This window comes from Apis mellifera, linkage group LG3 (genome assembly GCF_003254395.2).
Source record: "Apis mellifera strain DH4 linkage group LG3, Amel_HAv3.1, whole genome shotgun sequence".
NCBI classification, from domain to species: domain Eukaryota; kingdom Metazoa; phylum Arthropoda; class Insecta; order Hymenoptera; family Apidae; genus Apis; species Apis mellifera.
Genome location: NC_037640.1, coordinates 12676569 through 12693917, shown reverse-complemented (window position 1 = coordinate 12693917; position 17349 = coordinate 12676569). Strand labels below are relative to the sequence as shown.

Sequence of the window (17349 nt, the reverse complement as noted above, 5' to 3'; positions counted from 1 at the left end):
AAATGTAGAGAATTATGTTAATATTTACATATATATTAAGTTTAAGAATATAATTTTTGGATTTAAAATGATCGTTAGATCGAACAAAACATTTGCACTGTCGATTGATTTTCGAAATATATTGATATTTGTTTCTCATAAGAAGGAGAAGAAGAAATAGATAAATTTGGGAAGGAAAAGAAATTGATAAAAATAAGGAGGAGGCGGAATTGATGAAAAGAAAGAGGAGGAGGAATTAATAAAAATAAGAAAGAGAAAGAATTGATAAAAATAAGGAAGAATAGAAATTGATAAATTTGGGAAGGAAGAGGAATTAATAAAAATAAGGAAGACGAAGAATTAATAAATTTGAAGAGGAAAAGGAATTGATACAAAAAAGGAGGTGGAGGAATTCATAAAAATAAAATGTAGAGAATTATGTTAATATTTAAATATATATTAAGTTTAAGAATTTAATTTTTGGATTTAAAATGATCGTTAGATCGAACAAAACATTTGCACTGTCGATTGATTTTCCGTTCGAAACATATTGATATTTGTTTCTCATAAGAAGGAGAAGAAGAAATAGATAAATTTGGGGAGGAAAAAAAATTGATAAAAATAAGGAAGTGGAGAAATTGATAAAAATAAGGAAATGGCAGAATTGATAAAAATAAGGAGATGGAGGAATTGATAAAAATAAGGAGGAAGAGGAATTGATAAAAATAAGGAGGAGGAGGAATTGATGAAAATAAGGAGGAGGAGGAATTGATAAATTTGGGGGGGAGGAGGAATTGATAAAAATAAGGAGGAGGAGGAATTGATAAAAATAAGGAGATGGAGGAATTGATGAAAATAAGGAGGAGGAGGAATTGATAAAAATAAGGAGATGGAGGAATTGATGAAAATATGGAGGAGGAGGAATTGATAAATTTGGGGGGGAGGAGGAATTGATAAAAATAAGGAGGAGGAGGAATTGATAAAAATAAGGAGATGGAGGAATTGATGAAAATATGGAGGAGGAGGAATTGATAAATTTGGGGGGGGAGGAATTGATAAAAATAAGGAGGAGGAGGAATTGATAAAAATAAGGAGATGGAGGAATTGATGAAAATAAGGAGGAGGAGGAATTGATAAAAATAAGGAGATGGAGGAATTAATAAAAATAAGGAGATGGAGGAATTAATAAAAATAAGGAGATGGAGGAATTGATGAAAATAAGGAGGAGGAGGAATTGATGAAAATAAGGAGGAGGAGGAATTGATGAAAATATGGAGGAGGAGGAATTGATAAACTTGAGGGGGAGGGATTTTTCAAAATTGGGGCAGGAGTTTTTCAAAATTGAGGGAGAAATTTTTAAAAATTGGGAAGGAGCTATTTTTCAAATTTGAGGTGGAGGAATTTATAAATTTGAGGGGCGAAAATTGATAAAAATAAGCATGAGAAGGAATTAATAAACTTGAGGGGGAGGAATTTACAAATATGGGGGGAGGAAGAGACTTTTTCAAATTTGGGGGAGAGGAATTTTTTAAAATAAAGAAGAGGAAGAACTGATAAAAATAAGGAGGAGGAGGAATTGATAAAAATAAGGAAATGGAGGAATTGATAAAAATAAGGAAGAGAAGGAATTGATGAAAATAAGGAGGAGGAGGAATTGATAAAAATAAGGAGATGGAGGAATTGATAAAAATAAGGAGGAGGAGGAATTAATAAATCTGAGGAGAAGGAGGAATTGATAAATTTGAGGAGGAATTGATAAAAATAAGGAAGAGGAAGAATTAATAAATTTGAAGAGGAAGAATTGATAAAAATAAGGAAGAGGCGGAATTGATGAAAATAAGGAGGAGGACGAATTGATAAATTTGAGGAGGAGGAGGAATTGATAAAGGAAGAGGAACAATTAATAAATTTGCAGAGGAAAAGGAATTGATACAAAAAAGGAGATGGAGGAATTCATAAAAATAAAATCTAGAGAATTATGTTAATATTTATATATATATTAAGTTTAAGAATATAATTTTTGGATTTAAAATGATCGTTAGATCGAACAAAACATTTGCATTGTCGATTGATTTTCGAAACATATTGATATTTGTTTCTCATAAGAAGGAGAAGAAGAAATAGATAATTTTGGGAAGGAAAAGAAATTGATAAAAATAAGGAGGTGGAGGAATTGATAAAAATAAGGAGGTGGAGGAATTGATAAAAATAAGGAGGAAGAGGAATTGATAAAAATAAGGAAGAGTAGGAATTGATAAATTTGGGGAGGAGGAGGAATCAATTAAGAAACACGTGCAAATTGATCGAATTTTTGGTAAAAGTTCCAGCACAATGAATCTTTACGTGATTTGTTCGAGAGAACGAAAGAACGCATAGAAATAGACGAAGCTATCCCGGGGCTGTGGGTCACGGGGGAGCCCGAGGGAGTCCCACCTCTGATCCTAGAGATTCTAATCCGAGAGAAACGTTTTAAATCTCTTGTCTCGAATCCTTGAATGAATTACATCGCGTAACAGCGCATTCTCTGTGAAAAAGAAAAAAGCAGAGAGAGAGAGAGAGAGAGAGAGAGAGAGAAGGAAAGAAAAAAACATGATTCACGGATGGAAGAAAGAGCTCGTCGACCTCGTTCCACGAATCCTCAAAGTTTACGATTTTCAGTCTCGCGTGTCCACAGCCGTTCGTTTCGCCACCGGGTCGCAAATCCTCCACCACATATCTAGACACGCTCTTGATTAATAATTCAAGATTACGCGGTGAGCGCGGTAAGCAAATACGTAACTAAGGAGGGGAGGGGAGGGGAAATACGAAAAATTTGATCGAGGCTGCCGAATAAGAGTGCACGACGAACCGCTCGTTTATCGCTCGTTCTTGGAAGAAGTGTTGCGCGGACGAAGGACGGAGCCCGGAGGCCGGGAGCCGGACGGCACTCGGATGAAAAGTTGAAGCAACTTGACTTTCCCCTTTGTGGGTTCACGCGTGCGTGTAATATCGGTTGCGTTCGCCAAAATAGCGGTGGTATTAATTAAAATGGAGGGAGAGAGAAGAAGGGGGAGGGGGAGGGAGATAGGATTTTCTTCATTCGGCACAAGGCCTCCTCTTTTTTTCCCCCCGGGAGAAGAAAGAAAAAGAAAGAAAGAAAGAAAGAAAGAGATAAATTCGAGAATTAATTTTTAATTCGCAAAAGCGCGCGTCGGAACGCAAAACCTTTTAAAGCGAGAAACCCTTCCTCGCAAAACCGATAATTGCCTCTCGTGTTTCGAGAGAGTCACCAGTTCTCCGCATCTTGTAATTAATAAAATCAATTATATATATATATAGTCGATATCGCGCCATTTCATCTTCGCTCCGTGGTCAAAATTTATCCCGGCGAACGTGGGCTGCGACACTCCCGAGAAACGAGAATGATCGAGAAGAAGACACGAAGGAAGAAGTGGTGGAGTAGGAGAAAGAGGCGGGAGGGGGGAGGAGTTGCGTAATCTCGCGGCAACTGGTCGGCGCATGTGTATCTCGATCGCCCGGGGCCAACCGAGACCTTGCCGACGTGCATGAGAACTGGGCCGCAACCTGGCTTCACCAAACCAACCGACTCGCCATCTACACTTTACCATTTACACTTCCCTCTCTTTCCACTAAATTTTCCACCATTCATTCCTCCACGATTTGTAGCATCCTGTCCTTTTTCCCTTTCCTACGATTTGCATTCAACCGCGCGAGTGGATTTTTTCTTAACACGTTCGCTTTTACCATATGAAAATTTCGTTCGCAGATTTGCAAGTTCGAGATCGTTGAACTCTTTATATATGAAGCTTATATATATATATGAATGTTTCTATTAAAAATATTCAGAAAATTTTTAATTTTAATATATGGGCGATCAAATCTAGATCGTTTCTTTTCTTTCTTAATCTGCTCTTCAACGAATGTTTTTTTTTTTCTTCGTTTCGCTTGGAATCCCAGCTTCTTCCAACTGGTTTCTGGCACGGTACTATTGCAAACATTTCCGGCGAGTCGAGCGACGCCAAAGAGTCTGCGATGTATTTGCTCTCCCATCTAATCCTCGTAACACGCATATTTTAATATTTACTCGTACAAGTAATATACATATTTACCCACTCGTTTGATATAAAAATATTTATCTGATACGCAAATACGCGTTCAAAAGTTTTTTTCCTCCATATTTACGAATATATAAACTAATACTCGTAATCGTTTGTACCGACCGAGTTTATGATAAAAAAAAAAATTCACGCGCGAGAGACGAGAGAAGATATGCTCTGAAAGAGAAAAAAAAAAAGGACGTACAAATCAATCGCGTTGCGTCAATCTTTCTCAAAAACTCGTTCGTCGTTTATACTTACCTACAAAAGAGTAACGCGCACGCGCGCGCATTTATTGCCCGGCCAAGTATCGCAACGCGAATTAAGGGCGACTGTTGCCATGCAAGATATCCAAGAGTCGCAACGTCGCGCGCGTTTCAAGGGCTCGAAGCGAAATGGGCCGTTGTTCGCCTTCTGTAAGAAACGGACACGGGCTTCGAATTTTGCCCGTCCAAAACAATTTCGTAGCCGTGGATCTAACGATAAGACCTCTCGAATTTCATCATTATTGCACACACACGTCAACAATTCGTTAGGAAATCGTTCCGTGACGCGAAATAAGTTTTCGAGATTTTTTTTTTTTTATCCGTTCTGATCGACCATGCTCTGCTAAAAATTGCGAAATTCGAAATTAGAGTTAGAGAAGTTTCTCGCAAAAGCGGTTACGAACACGGACGACAAAAAACAAAGTATCTTATGACGCCCGTTGTTTAGTTGTTATCTCTGTTGGTACGTGGCGCGCGTGCTACCGTTTCTATCTCTGTTCATAGAACACGATCGAGATAAATTTGAGAGATTTGTATTTCGCGAGAAAATATTTGTGAAATTTTAATCAAGTCGTATATCGTTGTTGTTGTTGTTATTATTATTATTATTTTCGTATTTTAAGGTGTTGGGCCCGGTCTCGGGATGTCACGTGAATCCAGCTGTATCGGTGGGCCTTTTGGTGAGCGGAAACTGCAGCTTTCTAAAGACGGTGTGCTACATTGTTTGCCAGTGTTGTGGTGCAATCGCGGGTTCGGGAGTTTTGAAGGTAAGATTATTGACATTAATATCTCTCGCACGGGACGCGGCTCGAGCGTGTTAATCGGCCAATAATCATACCGTTTTTTACTATACTCTCCGCTAAATTGGATTTTTATTGCCGCTATTTGCAATTTATCTACACAACGCATATACGTGTATACGTATATATATATACATTCTTATCTTCTTATCTTTTTCATTCAATTATAAATATCGTAAAAAAAAAAAAAAAAAAAGCTTCTTAATCGTTTGCTTAAAACGTTTCGGAAGGTCATGGTCTTATCTCATCCCGAGTATGCCGGGATTAGTTACGTGAGAAGGCAACGGCTCGACTAACAAATTGCAGATATACGTTACGCCTGATTCGTTCCAGACAGTCGATTCACAGCCGCGCATTAATTTCTACGATTAGTTTTTATTGATGAGCTCTCTATTTGTGTTCCGTGAATAAACCTAACGGCGCGTCGATTATAAATACGTGACGTGGCGAAAAAAAAAAAAAAACAGAAAAGGAAGGTAAATTGACCGTTAACGGATCGGATTTAATGGAATGAATATTTCGTTCGATTGATAAAAAAAAAAAACTTTCAGTTACCGTTTCGGATAACGAATAAATTTCTCTCTCTCTCTTTTTTTTTCTTTTCTTTTTTAAAGCGAGGCGGCAATAAGTAATAATTGTTGCAACGTGATTACATCTGAAACACTGTTGCATCGAATTACATAATGCAACGTGTTAGCCCATTAACCCCACCATTGACCACCCGATCGACCAAAACCTGGCCCATTGAACGAAATGCGACTATAATTACCTAATAAAAACGATACGACCGAAGAGAGAACATGTTTGATTTAATTTTTTTTTTTCTCTCTTCTCCCCTTTTTTTCTTCCTTCGTGACATAATGTTTCGTGCCAACATTGCTAATTGACGAGTAATTACGAAAAAAAAAAAAAAAAAAAAAAACTCTCAAAATCGATTTCAACGCAATAAATATAAGTTTCTTTTTTTCTTCTTTTCAAAAAAATTTTTCCAATTATTTTTCCAGTTATTGATCCCTAAAGAAGCGATCGGCCAGGGTCTAGGCGCCACGGGGCTGGGCGAAAAAGTGAGCGAAAGCCAAGGCATCTTCATGGAAGCGATAATCACGTTCCTCCTCCTTCTGGTTGTCCACGCGGTCACGGACCCGAAGAGGACCGACACGAAGGGTTGGGCACCGTTGGCCATCGGGTTGACCATCACCGTTTCCCACATGGCAGCTGTACCCGTGACGGGGAGCAGCATGAATCCCGCGAGAACGTTGGGTCCCGCTGTCATACTCGGCGAGTGGAAGGATCTTTGGGTGTATTGGATCGGGCCGATAATCGGCGCATGCGCCGCCGGTGTATTGTACAAGATGGCGTTCAGGCGTAAGAAGGAGGACGACGAAGCTTCCTACGATTTTTAAAATTTTTACCGACCAATAGAATTTTGTAAATATCGCGACGATATGCGTTGATTATTATTATTATTCTCTCTTTTCTTTTTTTTTTTTTCTTCGAAATTAACGATGAGATGATAGATAGTTTCGTAACGAGTGAAATTGTTTTGAATTGGATAGGTTATGTCGAGTGTTTCGGTTTAAAAAGAAGAAAAAAAAAAACTCTCGTATCCTTTATACGTGTAATGGTGCTCGTAACTGACAAGACAGGGTATATTTTATATACACGTTTCGCTTATTTGCATACGTCCGTGAAAAAATGAGAAGAGGAAACAAGTCAATTAAGATTTAACGACGATTTGAATTATGGAAACGCGGGTTAATTAATTCAAGGAAATAGTTATACCTGATCGCGTTTGATCTTTCACTTTCTCTCTCTCTCTCTCTCCTATTTGAAACGGGAGAAACGTTTAAATCTTGTTAAGTATAGAACTTTGTTATTGTTACTGATATGATTAATTAACGATGAAACTGTTTAATATCCATTATATGTTCTATTAGATTAATAAGAAATTAATTAACATAAATATTGATATATAAAAATTAATATATATTTATTATATATAATTTGTAAGATTTGTAATATTAATCGATACTCGTAATAATTATTGAATTGCGATTTCATTCGATCAAATAATCTCACGAGAAAAATATTATCACACTTATATTATATACATTTCGATATTTTGTACCTTGTTTAAGTTTTGTATATACTGTACTTAAATTATATATATAGCTTGTAAGATTCCACGTATAAATATATGTGTTTATATTGCACGCTATATATATATATATATATATGTGTGTGTGTACATAAATTATTCTTTTCTCAGACATATAAAATGATTCTGGTTAATAAATTATTTAACGATCTACTACTATTTTCCATAACGCAATAAACCCGATTCTACACGTGGAAAAAAAAAATTAAACGAATAATTTAACGACGATATCCATGCAAATTATGAAATATAAATATAAAAACTTGAATGTAAACTTAACCTTTATTCGATGATATATAGACACATTTTTTTTCTTCATCAAAAAATTTCTGAAAAAGCTTTTGTACGCAAAAAAAAGAAAAAAAGTAATAATAATAATAATATAATTTTCGAATAATACGAAAATTCACGCACGCAAAATTTGATAATCGATATCTCGGATAGTTTCCATTCTGCCCTTCCCCCTCCCTCGCGCTCGAGATACACTTACTTAATCTCTACGAGTGTTTACGAAAGATTCGGCTTGTAAAACAAATTGGAAAGATCGAATCAATTACACGTGCTTATGTTTGTAACTCGCTTGTTCTATTGCACGAATCTACGACTAACCGATGCAACCAGAAATAGCGCACACGGGAATAGATGAACGTAGTTTTTGGACGCTTGGGTGTAGCAAGTTGCCAGTGGCATCGAGTGTCGTCGACCGTCGACAACGCGTATGCATTCTCGGCTGGAAAAATAATCTTCTTCTTCGAGAAGAGAAAAAAAAAAATCAATATTCTCACGTTACGTTGTTTTCCCACTCCAAACCGTGGCCAGTGAACGTTGGAAACGAGTAATAAAATATATATATTTTAAAAAACTCGAGAGAATCGATTCAAAGATTGGAGGATGTTGGAAGAGAAGGATAACGAAATTAGCGATTACTTTCGATCAAATTTCCACCGGTTGCAAAATGCAATTACACCGCAAGACATGAAAAAATTCGTATCGTTGAATAGCAATTCGGAAAGGATCGATTTCATGTTGCGCTATCCGCAAGTTTACGATTTGGCTATAAAGATCGGAGAAGTGGAGGATCAAATGTTGAAGAACGGTGAGAAAGCTTTGAAACTCAAGGACGTCGGTAACAAGTATTTCGGCCGTGGGGAATTCATTAAGGCGTTGGAAATTTACTCGAACGCTGTTCTGCTCGCACCTCAAAAAGGTAATTGTTGATGTTATCTTCGGTTATATTTATTTCATCACTGTTAAAAATTTCGCCATCTCTTATTCTTCTTTATTTCGTTTTAATTTATTAACTCCACGAATCGTACGAAATAATTTTCCGATCTAAATTTTATTTTAATCGTACGAATCGAATTTATTAAATCGAATCACTCAATCCCCTCTCCCAGATGTAGGCATTGTATTGGCGAATCGTTCGGCAACGCTTTACCATCTGGAAAAGCACACTTACGCCCTCACCGACGCGGAAGAAGCTCTGCGCATGGGATATCCTCGAGAGTTGCGTTACAAGATCGAAGAAAGACGGGCAAGATGTTTGCTCGCGTTAAAAAGGCACGACGAGGCTGTCTTGGCATTTAGAAACGCTTTAAAAGCTTTGGACGATGGGAAATTATCCGGGGAGAAGAAAGAGAAGTTCGAAGCGGACATCAGAATCATGCTCGCCGTGATAGAGAAGGGTAATCAGTTGGCACGTAAGGGGTCGAAAATTCCTGAAAAGAGGAACATTGACGAGCCCGAGAAATCGACTCTAAAGATCGAGGACTGCAATCCATTGTACCCTTCTTGCAGCAAAGCGGTTGAAATAAAAGACGAAGGTGGTAATATAGGCAGACACGCGATTGCTACTAAAGATATCGAACCTGGGGAAATACTGGCAATAGAGAAACCATACAGCGCATTCCTATTGGCGGAATACAGGTTCGCTCGAATTTTCATCAAAATACATATATATATATATATATATGTATTTATATAATACGAAGTAATTACGTTTCAGACTCATCAATTGTTTCTATTGTTTCACAAAGATATTCGTACCGATACCAGCTGTTTGCCAGACGTGCAGTTGTGTCGCTTATTGCAGTATTTCATGTAGAGACAAGGATGCCAAGATCCATGAAAACGAGTGCTCGATATTACCGACTTTGTGGGCGTCGAAAACCTCTATAAATTGTTTTCTGGCTTTGAGGATAATCGTTCAACAATCGTTCGAGAAATTGTACAAATTGAAAGATGTGAAAGAGAATTCGAAGGATAAATTCGAAGTATCCGCGAGTGAACCTTATCGATCCAATGATTTCAAAATTATGTTTAGGTTAGGTAATTAAATTTCTTCGAGAACTTTTCTACAGTATAAAAATATTTTTCTACAGTATAAAGATTAAACGTATAACTACGTTTAAAGCTGTTTCTTCAATTTTTTAACAAATTGAATAGATATATATATATATTTACTAGTGATTGTCAAAAATACGATATATACACTTGATACTTTTCTTCATATAGTAACTCACGAGGACACAAGGACTGTAGAAGATCTCTTTCACAGAACATATATAGCTAGTTGGTTATTGAGATTGTTGAAAAAGGGTCCCTATTTTCCGAAACACGTTAAAACTCCAGATACGATAGAAGCAAAACTCTCCGATGGTGAATTGTATATAGGCGGTTTAATTCTACATAATTTAATGACGATACAATTTAACGCTCACGAAGTAAGTTATGTATTATTTTTTTTTTCACGGAATTAATAATCGTTTTCAATTCATTTTTAATTTGATTTTCAGATATCGGAATTGGTGATACCAAAAGCCGATAATAATTTAGCAAACGCTAAAAGCAAATTTATCGGTGGAGGACTTTATCCGACAATATCGTTATTTAATCATTCGTGCAATCCTGGTATTATCAGGTGAATAGAATAATAAAATTAATTATCTTTGCTGATAATTATCTATGAGGTTATGATTTAATGATAAATATGAATTATACTCTTGTTCATTTTAAAGAATATTTAATTAAGTATCATTGGTTATGTAGATATTTTATCGGAACAACTATGGTCGTACGAGCGATTCGTTCCATTTCATCGGGAGAGGAAATTTCTGAGAACTATGGTCAAATTTTTACTACTACTCCCGAAAGTGAACGGAAAAGGAAATTGAGATTGCAATATTTTTTCGATTGCAACTGTGAAGCATGTAGAGAGCATTGGCCTCTTTTAGAAGAAATCGATCCAACGATTTTAAGGTTTAATTCTTTATTCAAAACTTATGAAAAATAACTTTCTTAATCTTAATTTTTTTTTTTCTTTGATATTTAGATTTAAATGCGAAACTGGAAAAGAATGTGGAAACGTTTTACCCGTAAGAACAGATTCGAACGAATTTATGATCGAATGTTCCAAATGTGGGAAATGTATGAATATTTTCAAAGGATTAAAAGCGCTACAAGAGACAGATGCAATTTTTAAAATTGCGTCCAGATATCTCGAGCAAGGAAACCACCGAGAAGCGTTAAAAAATTATTTAAAAATTTTAAAACTTCTAGATGAAACTTTAGCTTTACCTATAAAAGATTATCATCTCTGTCAACAAGGCGTTCGTTTATGTATGCTTCCTTTAGGTAATACTTTTTATATTTAAAAATTCAGTGAAATAATTGTTATCGTACGATTATTAAAAGGCATTTTGTCTTTTATCGATTAAGAAGATATATATAATATAATAAATTGTTTATAAGAATAATATGACATAAGAATATAAATATACGTATAATATATGTATTATCTATATACTTATAGATAAGAAAATATGTACTTACAACATTTAAAAATTGGATTAAAAATAGAATCTGTTAAAATTTTTAATCGATCGATAAAGATATCGCAATCGTTTCTTGAGCATAAATTTTGTCATGCAAATATAGAGCTCGAAAAATAGATAAAAAAAAAAGAGTGGATGATAAAGGGAAAAGAACATTTAAAAAAATATAGAAATCAACGCCATCTTGAGAGTGTCACAAAAAGAGGAATAGAGATAGAATAAGAATTGAGCGTTAGCGCTATCTCTTGAATACAAAAGATAATTCTCCAAAGAATTATTTTAAAAGATGACGCTGATCTTCAATTCTTATTCTATTCTATCTTTGTAAAGATGTTTTTGATACTCGAAAGATGGCATTGGAGATCATTTCTTATACGTTTCTATCCTTTCTTTATGTTTCATTTGCGGCACTCTGAAGATGGCGCTAATTTCAATATTTTTAATCCTATCTCTATCCTTTTCCTGGCGCTTTACTTTCTTTATCTATATCATTGCTGGCGCGTGATCCTAAACCAAAAGGTATGGAAAGTTAATTGAATACATTTTCAATTTTTTTTTTAAAACTACAATATATTTTAATTTTTAACGTAAAAAATATATATCACATTCTCAGTTTTACAATATACACCTAAAACGATGATTTCGCAAAACATAGTATAATTAAATATATGAGAGGAATATTTTAACATTATTTGACGATATCGGTAAAATTTATACAAACGAAATAAATATAATTAATATGGTTTAAGATACAATATTGATTATTATATTAATGTACAAGTCTTTTATAATCAATTTTTTCAAGTTGAACTAAAGGTTTTAATTGTTCTGCAAAAATTCTCATATCTTCTGCTATTGCATCTTGACCACTAGGTGCTAATACACTTAATTCTACTAAATAACTTTGAGATATTGCTTCCATACTTTCAGGTATTTTTCCTTGTTGACCCATTTTAAATATTTTGGAAACTGTTACTTTCATTCTACCTTTACGAAACATATAACCACGTGCAATATACTCAAAATCTAATCTACATCCAAGTTCTGTTAAAAAGTCAACAACTGTATTACTAGTTGCTATATCTAAACTGCTTCTGACAATTGTGGGTCTTGATTTATCACCCAATTCGGGTTGACCGATATAGCGCAATTGCCAGGGCATATCTTGATAATCTAAAGCCCTTCTTACACGCAAAAGCAATGGCTGTTCAGATCCTCTATAACATGAAATATTTAATGATTATTTAAATTTATGAATAATATAATATTTCTAATGCTTATAAAATTATTAAACATACCTGATACTAAAACACATTTCATGATCGTTAAAAGTTTCTGGCCCAGTATCCACATTGTCACATAAACCACGTAATCTATGAAGCAATACTTCTACTGCACTATCTAATACTGATCCTTGTAATAAATATTCTTGATTTGGAATTATATTAGATCTAATTGCAGCTGACAAACTATCCATTGCAGTACTTATTGGTGCACTCATTTTTAAGGTTAAATTTCCTATATCAATATATTTTTTATATAAATAATAGGAAAGAGTTTAACAATTATTCACAACATTTTTAGATAGGTTAATATTTAGGTTAATACGTTAATTTTAATGTTTATTTCATTTCTCAATACATAGTTAATTTTATCCTATGCAATTATGCAATTTTCGAATTAATAATAGTTAATTTTATATATAGGAGTGAAAATAATTAACTTTATTTTCAAAAATATATTATAACAAATTGGAATTAAATTATTTCATTTCTTTATATTACTTTACATTTTTTTTCTATTTTATTTTATAAAATTCATTATCTTAAAATGACATGAATTCTTTCTGTCATTAATTATATGTAATTATACACAAAAAATATAAGATTTGAAAAAAGAATTCTATTCAAAATTTACATTAAAAAAGAATTTTTTAAATAAAAATTATATTTAGAAAAACTTATAATAAAATTATATTAAAAAAAACTCTTATCTTAAACTCTTATATTAAAAAAAACTCAATATATTAAAATAAAATTATAAAAATTACTACATCTTTCTAAAAAACATAAAATGTAAGTGAAATATCAATAACCGTAATTATTTCGATTGAAAGAAATAAATTTTAAAAATTAACGTATTTAAAAATTTAGTTATACCTTTTTCTTCAAACAACGCGTGTAATATTTAAGAAGCCGGCTATACACAGTGTGCAGTATATTACGCAGAAGCACATGCCACGTTTGTTGCTTCTGCTAATGAGTAAATAAGATTGAACACGCAAGCGCAAAACGGAATTTACAACATGGCGGAACGTAGGAAAAGCAGGAAGCGCAAAGATGTAAGTATCACATATGGCTATAATTATTACAATATTATTCGATACTACATATAAATTGTGATATTTATTCAATAATTAAAAGTATAATATTCCATTTTATGTTAAATTCATATTTTTTCGTTAATTCAAAGCACGTGTCAATATGAATAAGTGTTGTAATAGAATAACGGATGACGTAGCAAACAATTTATTTTCGATATATAAAATTCATTATATGATTCAATTACAAATTCAATTATATGATTAACTTGTTATATGATAAATTATTTTATTTTATTGTTTATAGAATCGTAACGTCCATGTCAAACATATTTTTTTTGTATAGAAATTCAACAATTGTTTTAATTATATTTCGTGTCATAATCTGTATCACTTAAACTTTATTATTCTATTTTTTTATATATAATATACATAATTACGATTACATTAAATATTTTTCATAATGAAACATAATTTTAATTTAAAATAATAACATCCTATATTAATTAACGTATAATAAATAATTGTAAAACGTCAAAAATTGAGATTTAACCTTTTATAGCAGGAAACATCGAATGTAGATAACGAAGTTATTCAAGAAAAACCATCTAAAGAAGAATATGCAGTAGCCAAATGGATTCGTAACAATGTACCTTCAAAAAAAACAAAATTTGATAGAAGTCACAATGTTGAATACTTTACTGGTTCACGTGCAGTGGATGCTTTATTGGAGAATTCACCATGGAGTAAAACCAAATTTGAAAAACGTAAACAAGTTACAGAATTTCTTGACTTGATGTTGAGACATAAATTTTTTCATCGAGCAAAAAAAGTAGTAATCTCCGAAGAAGAATTATATAAAATTCGTGGAATAAAAAAAAAGGTTAAAGAAATTAAAAAAGAAAAGAAATCTGAAAAAGAAAAAGAAGAACCTAAAGAAAACAAAGATATAATAAGTGAAAAAGATAGTGAAGATAAAACTGAAGAAAAAAAGAAAAAACCAAAAGTAAGTTTTAAAATAAAATAGTAATTTATTTATTTAATTGTGTGTATATATATGTGTTTACATGAATTTATGAATAAATTTTATTATTCATAATTCTTTCAATGCTATGAATTTACATGTGACTTTATTTTTTTTGTTGTTATATTTATGTTATTAAATATTTTATAATATAAATATTTTAATAAATATTAAAATAATTTCAAGAATTATATCAAAAAATAAAAAGTATATACTTTATTAATGAATACTTGTTGTTATTAAATAAGTTTTTAGTATATTGAAAAGAATATATAATAAAATGGATTATTTAAAAAGTTATTAATTGTTTTAGGTACGTTTGGAGATGCATATGGAACAATATTTTGTAGATTGCAATGATGCTTATGTTTGGATATATGAACCAATTCCCATATATTATTGGTTTTTTGGAACACTTGTAGTTTTGGGTGCAATTGGTGTTTGTCTCTTCCCATTGTGGCCATTAACAATCCGTCATGGTGTATATTATATAAGTGTTGCAGCTGCTGGATTCCTTGTATTTATTTTGGCATTAGCAATTATTAGATTAATTGTATTTTGCCTTCTTTGGGTTCCAACACTTGGCAGATGTCATCTTTGGCTTTTGCCTAATTTAACTGCAGATGTTGGATTCTTTGCTTCATTCTGGCCACCTTATCAAGTATGTATTAATTTGAAATTATTTATTATTTTAATGAATAAAATGTATATATTAATATATTTGAATATTTGTAGTATGAATATTATGGCTCTACATCTGAAAGTGATAGAAAAGTTAGTAAAAAAAAGAAAAAGAAAGAAAAAGATTCTGATACCGAAGAAACACCAACACAATTGTAAGTTAAAATTGATTATGTTACATTGATTTTTATTGATTAATTTAAATGTTTTACATGCCTGATATTTTAGAAGATTTCATCATGCACATATTTACATTTTATTTACAGAGAAGAGAAACCTAGTATCAAAGAATTATCTAAAGAACATACTCATATCGAAGAAATCTCGTCTAGCGAGGAAAATAAACTTCCTTCTGCATTAGAAGGTGAAGAAGGTAGCGAAGGTTCAGAAAGTGAAAAATCTAACACAGGTCGAGATTTTGTGATGGTTTAGAACAGGAATTGGCAATAAATAGTTTTTGTTTATCTTTAATAATTACCATACTAATAATGGTTGAATCTTATCAATTCTAATTAAAAATCGTATATAGATCCATAAGTAAAATATTTCTGTATAATTTTTAACTTTTGGAAGTAAGGTTTATTTTGTGACAAAAATTTTGATTTTTTAACATCATACAAAATAAAAAGGAAATATGGTATATATAAAAGAGAAAATACAGTATATAAATTCTATATAAACTCAATTGATTTGTTGCTTATATTAATATTTTTGCATTTTTTGCATTTAGAATGTTATAGCTAATTGAACAAGAAAATTGTACGTGTATTTTACACAGAAGACATATTTATAAATTATGGTACCAAGAAAAAAAGTGATAGAATATCAGTTTTAAGATTCCAGTTAAATGGAAATCGATGTGTTAAAAATGTATTTTATTTAAATTATTATTAATCAACATTCATTTAATTGTGTACACCTTACTTACAAAAAACTATTTTATAAGAACGTATAATTACGTTGATATATAGGTGCCTGAGGTTTGCCCAAATTAGTTGGAAATTGATATTATTTGATACTTTTACATCTTTTACATCATAACATATAACTATTAGATATATATCAACATAAATGATTAAATTTCAATAATTGATTTTCTCAGGTTCCAAAATTGTACAGTTGATAAATAGAATCTCCAGAAACAAGACTATAAAATTATTTCCATCAATTGTTACTCTGCCTGCAAATTCATTTTTAGCAGAGCCAAGACTTGAGATTTCACAGATTTCTCTTATAAATACAGTAAACTGTAATTTATATTTTTATGTAAAAATTCCAATGATAATAATTATTGCTATTATTATTGTAATTATTACTATTATTATTACAGAATAATCATCTTGATCATTGTAGGTGCGCGAATCGTGACTCTAACTATATTAAAATAAATGATAGAAAATATATATTTGATAACAATATATACATATATGTATATTTATATATTGTTATCAAAAAATATGAAAAATATATTTAAACATTTCATAAATAATATTTCTTTGTATGATTGTACGGTACATTTAATATTACTAATTATAAAAGTTTACTTTAATAATTTGTATTAAAATCTTAAGATATGCTTATAATGGGGATTTATTTTAATTGTATGAAATTAATGAAACTAAGTTTGGGTCACTCTTTGCAGCCAAGTTTTATTATTATTAAAATAAAATATATTTAAGTTACTTTTGTATTCGCACGCATTTACTTTTGTAACCACAAATTTGGTTTTATTAACTGTGTCTCAATTTGTAGATTTTTTTCATTAGAAGCATTTCATCGATTAATAACTATAAAAGTTTGGAATCTTTCTTTTATAATTCATAAAAATTGAAAATACTCTTTAGTTAATAAAAAAAATTACTTTTATTTTAATTTAGATAGAATATAATTTTCTTTCTAAATATAGAATAAATTAATTTTTTATAATCAATACGTAAATAATATTAGATATTTACGTGATATAATACTTTTATGATTTATTATCAAATATATAGAAATATTTACATTTCGATAATGAAATTAATCATATATGTATGAGTAATAAATTGTTAGAATCTTAAAATGATAAATTTAAAAGTATTAAAATATGAATACTTCCGAATCATGTTATTTTATTTTATTTATATACAAAAAATATCATTTTGTACTTTGCAGAATAATAATATTTTTCTATATAACTTTTTAATGACAT

At 31.6% G+C, this 17349-nt stretch overlaps 4 protein-coding genes across 6 annotated transcripts in view; 3 read left to right on the top strand and 1 right to left on the bottom strand.

The window, feature by feature from the left end:
• LOC552149 (aquaporin AQPAn.G) overlaps positions 1 to 7453 on the top strand; it is a 30105-nt gene extending 22652 nt beyond the window's left edge. For both annotated transcript variants that reach the window (XM_624528.6, XM_006569218.3), the window contains 2 exons: positions 4966 to 5109; positions 6147 to 7453. In XM_624528.6, the coding sequence (XP_624531.3) occupies positions 4966 to 5109; positions 6147 to 6545 (543 nt within the window). In that variant the 3' untranslated portion in view covers positions 6546 to 7453. The remainder of the gene's footprint in view (positions 1 to 4965; positions 5110 to 6146) is intronic.
• Positions 7454 to 7872: 419 nt separating this feature from the next.
• On the top strand, positions 7873 to 11269 carry LOC408727 (SET and MYND domain-containing protein 4-like). The gene is made up of 7 exons (XM_392262.6): positions 7873 to 8507; positions 8698 to 9226; positions 9306 to 9628; positions 9815 to 10023; positions 10096 to 10220; positions 10349 to 10558; positions 10632 to 11269. The coding sequence occupies exons 1-7, from the start codon at positions 8192 to 8194 to the stop codon at positions 10951 to 10953; spliced, it is 2034 nt and encodes a 677-aa protein (XP_392262.4). The 5' UTR covers positions 7873 to 8191; the 3' UTR covers positions 10954 to 11269.
• A 413-nt stretch (positions 11270 to 11682) lies between these two features.
• LOC408728 (mediator of RNA polymerase II transcription subunit 18) lies at positions 11683 to 13394 on the bottom strand. The gene is made up of 3 exons (XM_392263.7): positions 13293 to 13394; positions 12432 to 12651; positions 11683 to 12350 (listed from the first exon to the last, which is right to left on the bottom strand). The coding sequence occupies exons 2-3, from the start codon at positions 12632 to 12634 to the stop codon at positions 11903 to 11905; spliced, it is 651 nt and encodes a 216-aa protein (XP_392263.1). The 5' UTR covers positions 12635 to 12651; positions 13293 to 13394; the 3' UTR covers positions 11683 to 11902.
• Positions 13316 to 16840, top strand: LOC410916 (translocation protein SEC62). Of its 2 annotated transcripts, none has more exons than XM_006569224.3 (5): positions 13316 to 13474; positions 14019 to 14459; positions 14791 to 15138; positions 15213 to 15313; positions 15425 to 16840. In XM_006569224.3, exons 1-5 carry the CDS (start codon positions 13439 to 13441, stop codon positions 15588 to 15590), a joined length of 1092 nt encoding a protein of 363 aa, XP_006569287.1. In that variant the 5' UTR covers positions 13316 to 13438; the 3' UTR covers positions 15591 to 16840. The 2 variants fall into 2 exon arrangements, with proteins under 2 accessions (XP_006569287.1, XP_006569286.1); XM_006569223.3 differs by having other exon boundaries at positions 13317 to 13474; positions 14016 to 14459.
• Positions 16841 to 17349: the final 509 nt, after the last annotated feature.

What these genes read in the sequence shown, in the direction of transcription:
- LOC410916 (XM_006569223.3), top strand. Translation starts at nt 13,439, where the DNA reads ATGGCGGAACGTAGGAAAAGCAGGAAGCGCAAAGAT. An exon ending in AAAGCAGGAAGCGCAAAGAT is followed by an intron (nt 13,475 to 14,015) that starts GTAAGTATCACA and finishes AACCTTTTATAG; the next exon opens with CAGGAAACATCGAATGTAGA. An exon ending in GAAGAAACACCAACACAATT is followed by an intron (nt 15,314 to 15,424) that starts GTAAGTTAAAAT and finishes TTTTATTTACAG; the next exon opens with AGAAGAGAAACCTAGTATCA.
- LOC408727 (XM_392262.6), top strand. Translation starts at nt 8,192, where the DNA reads ATGTTGGAAGAGAAGGATAACGAAATTAGCGATTACTTTCGATCAAAT. An exon ending in CAAAATTATGTTTAGGTTAG is followed by an intron (nt 9,629 to 9,814) that starts GTAATTAAATTT and finishes TTCTTCATATAG; the next exon opens with TAACTCACGAGGACACAAGG. An exon ending in ATCGATCCAACGATTTTAAG is followed by an intron (nt 10,559 to 10,631) that starts GTTTAATTCTTT and finishes TTTGATATTTAG; the next exon opens with ATTTAAATGCGAAACTGGAA.
- LOC408728 (XM_392263.7), bottom strand. Translation starts at nt 12,634, where the DNA reads ATGAGTGCACCAATAAGTACTGCAATGGATAGTTTGTCAGCTGCAATT. An exon ending in GAAATGTGTTTTAGTATCAG is followed by an intron (nt 12,351 to 12,431) that starts GTATGTTTAATA and finishes TTCATGTTATAG; the next exon opens with AGGATCTGAACAGCCATTGC.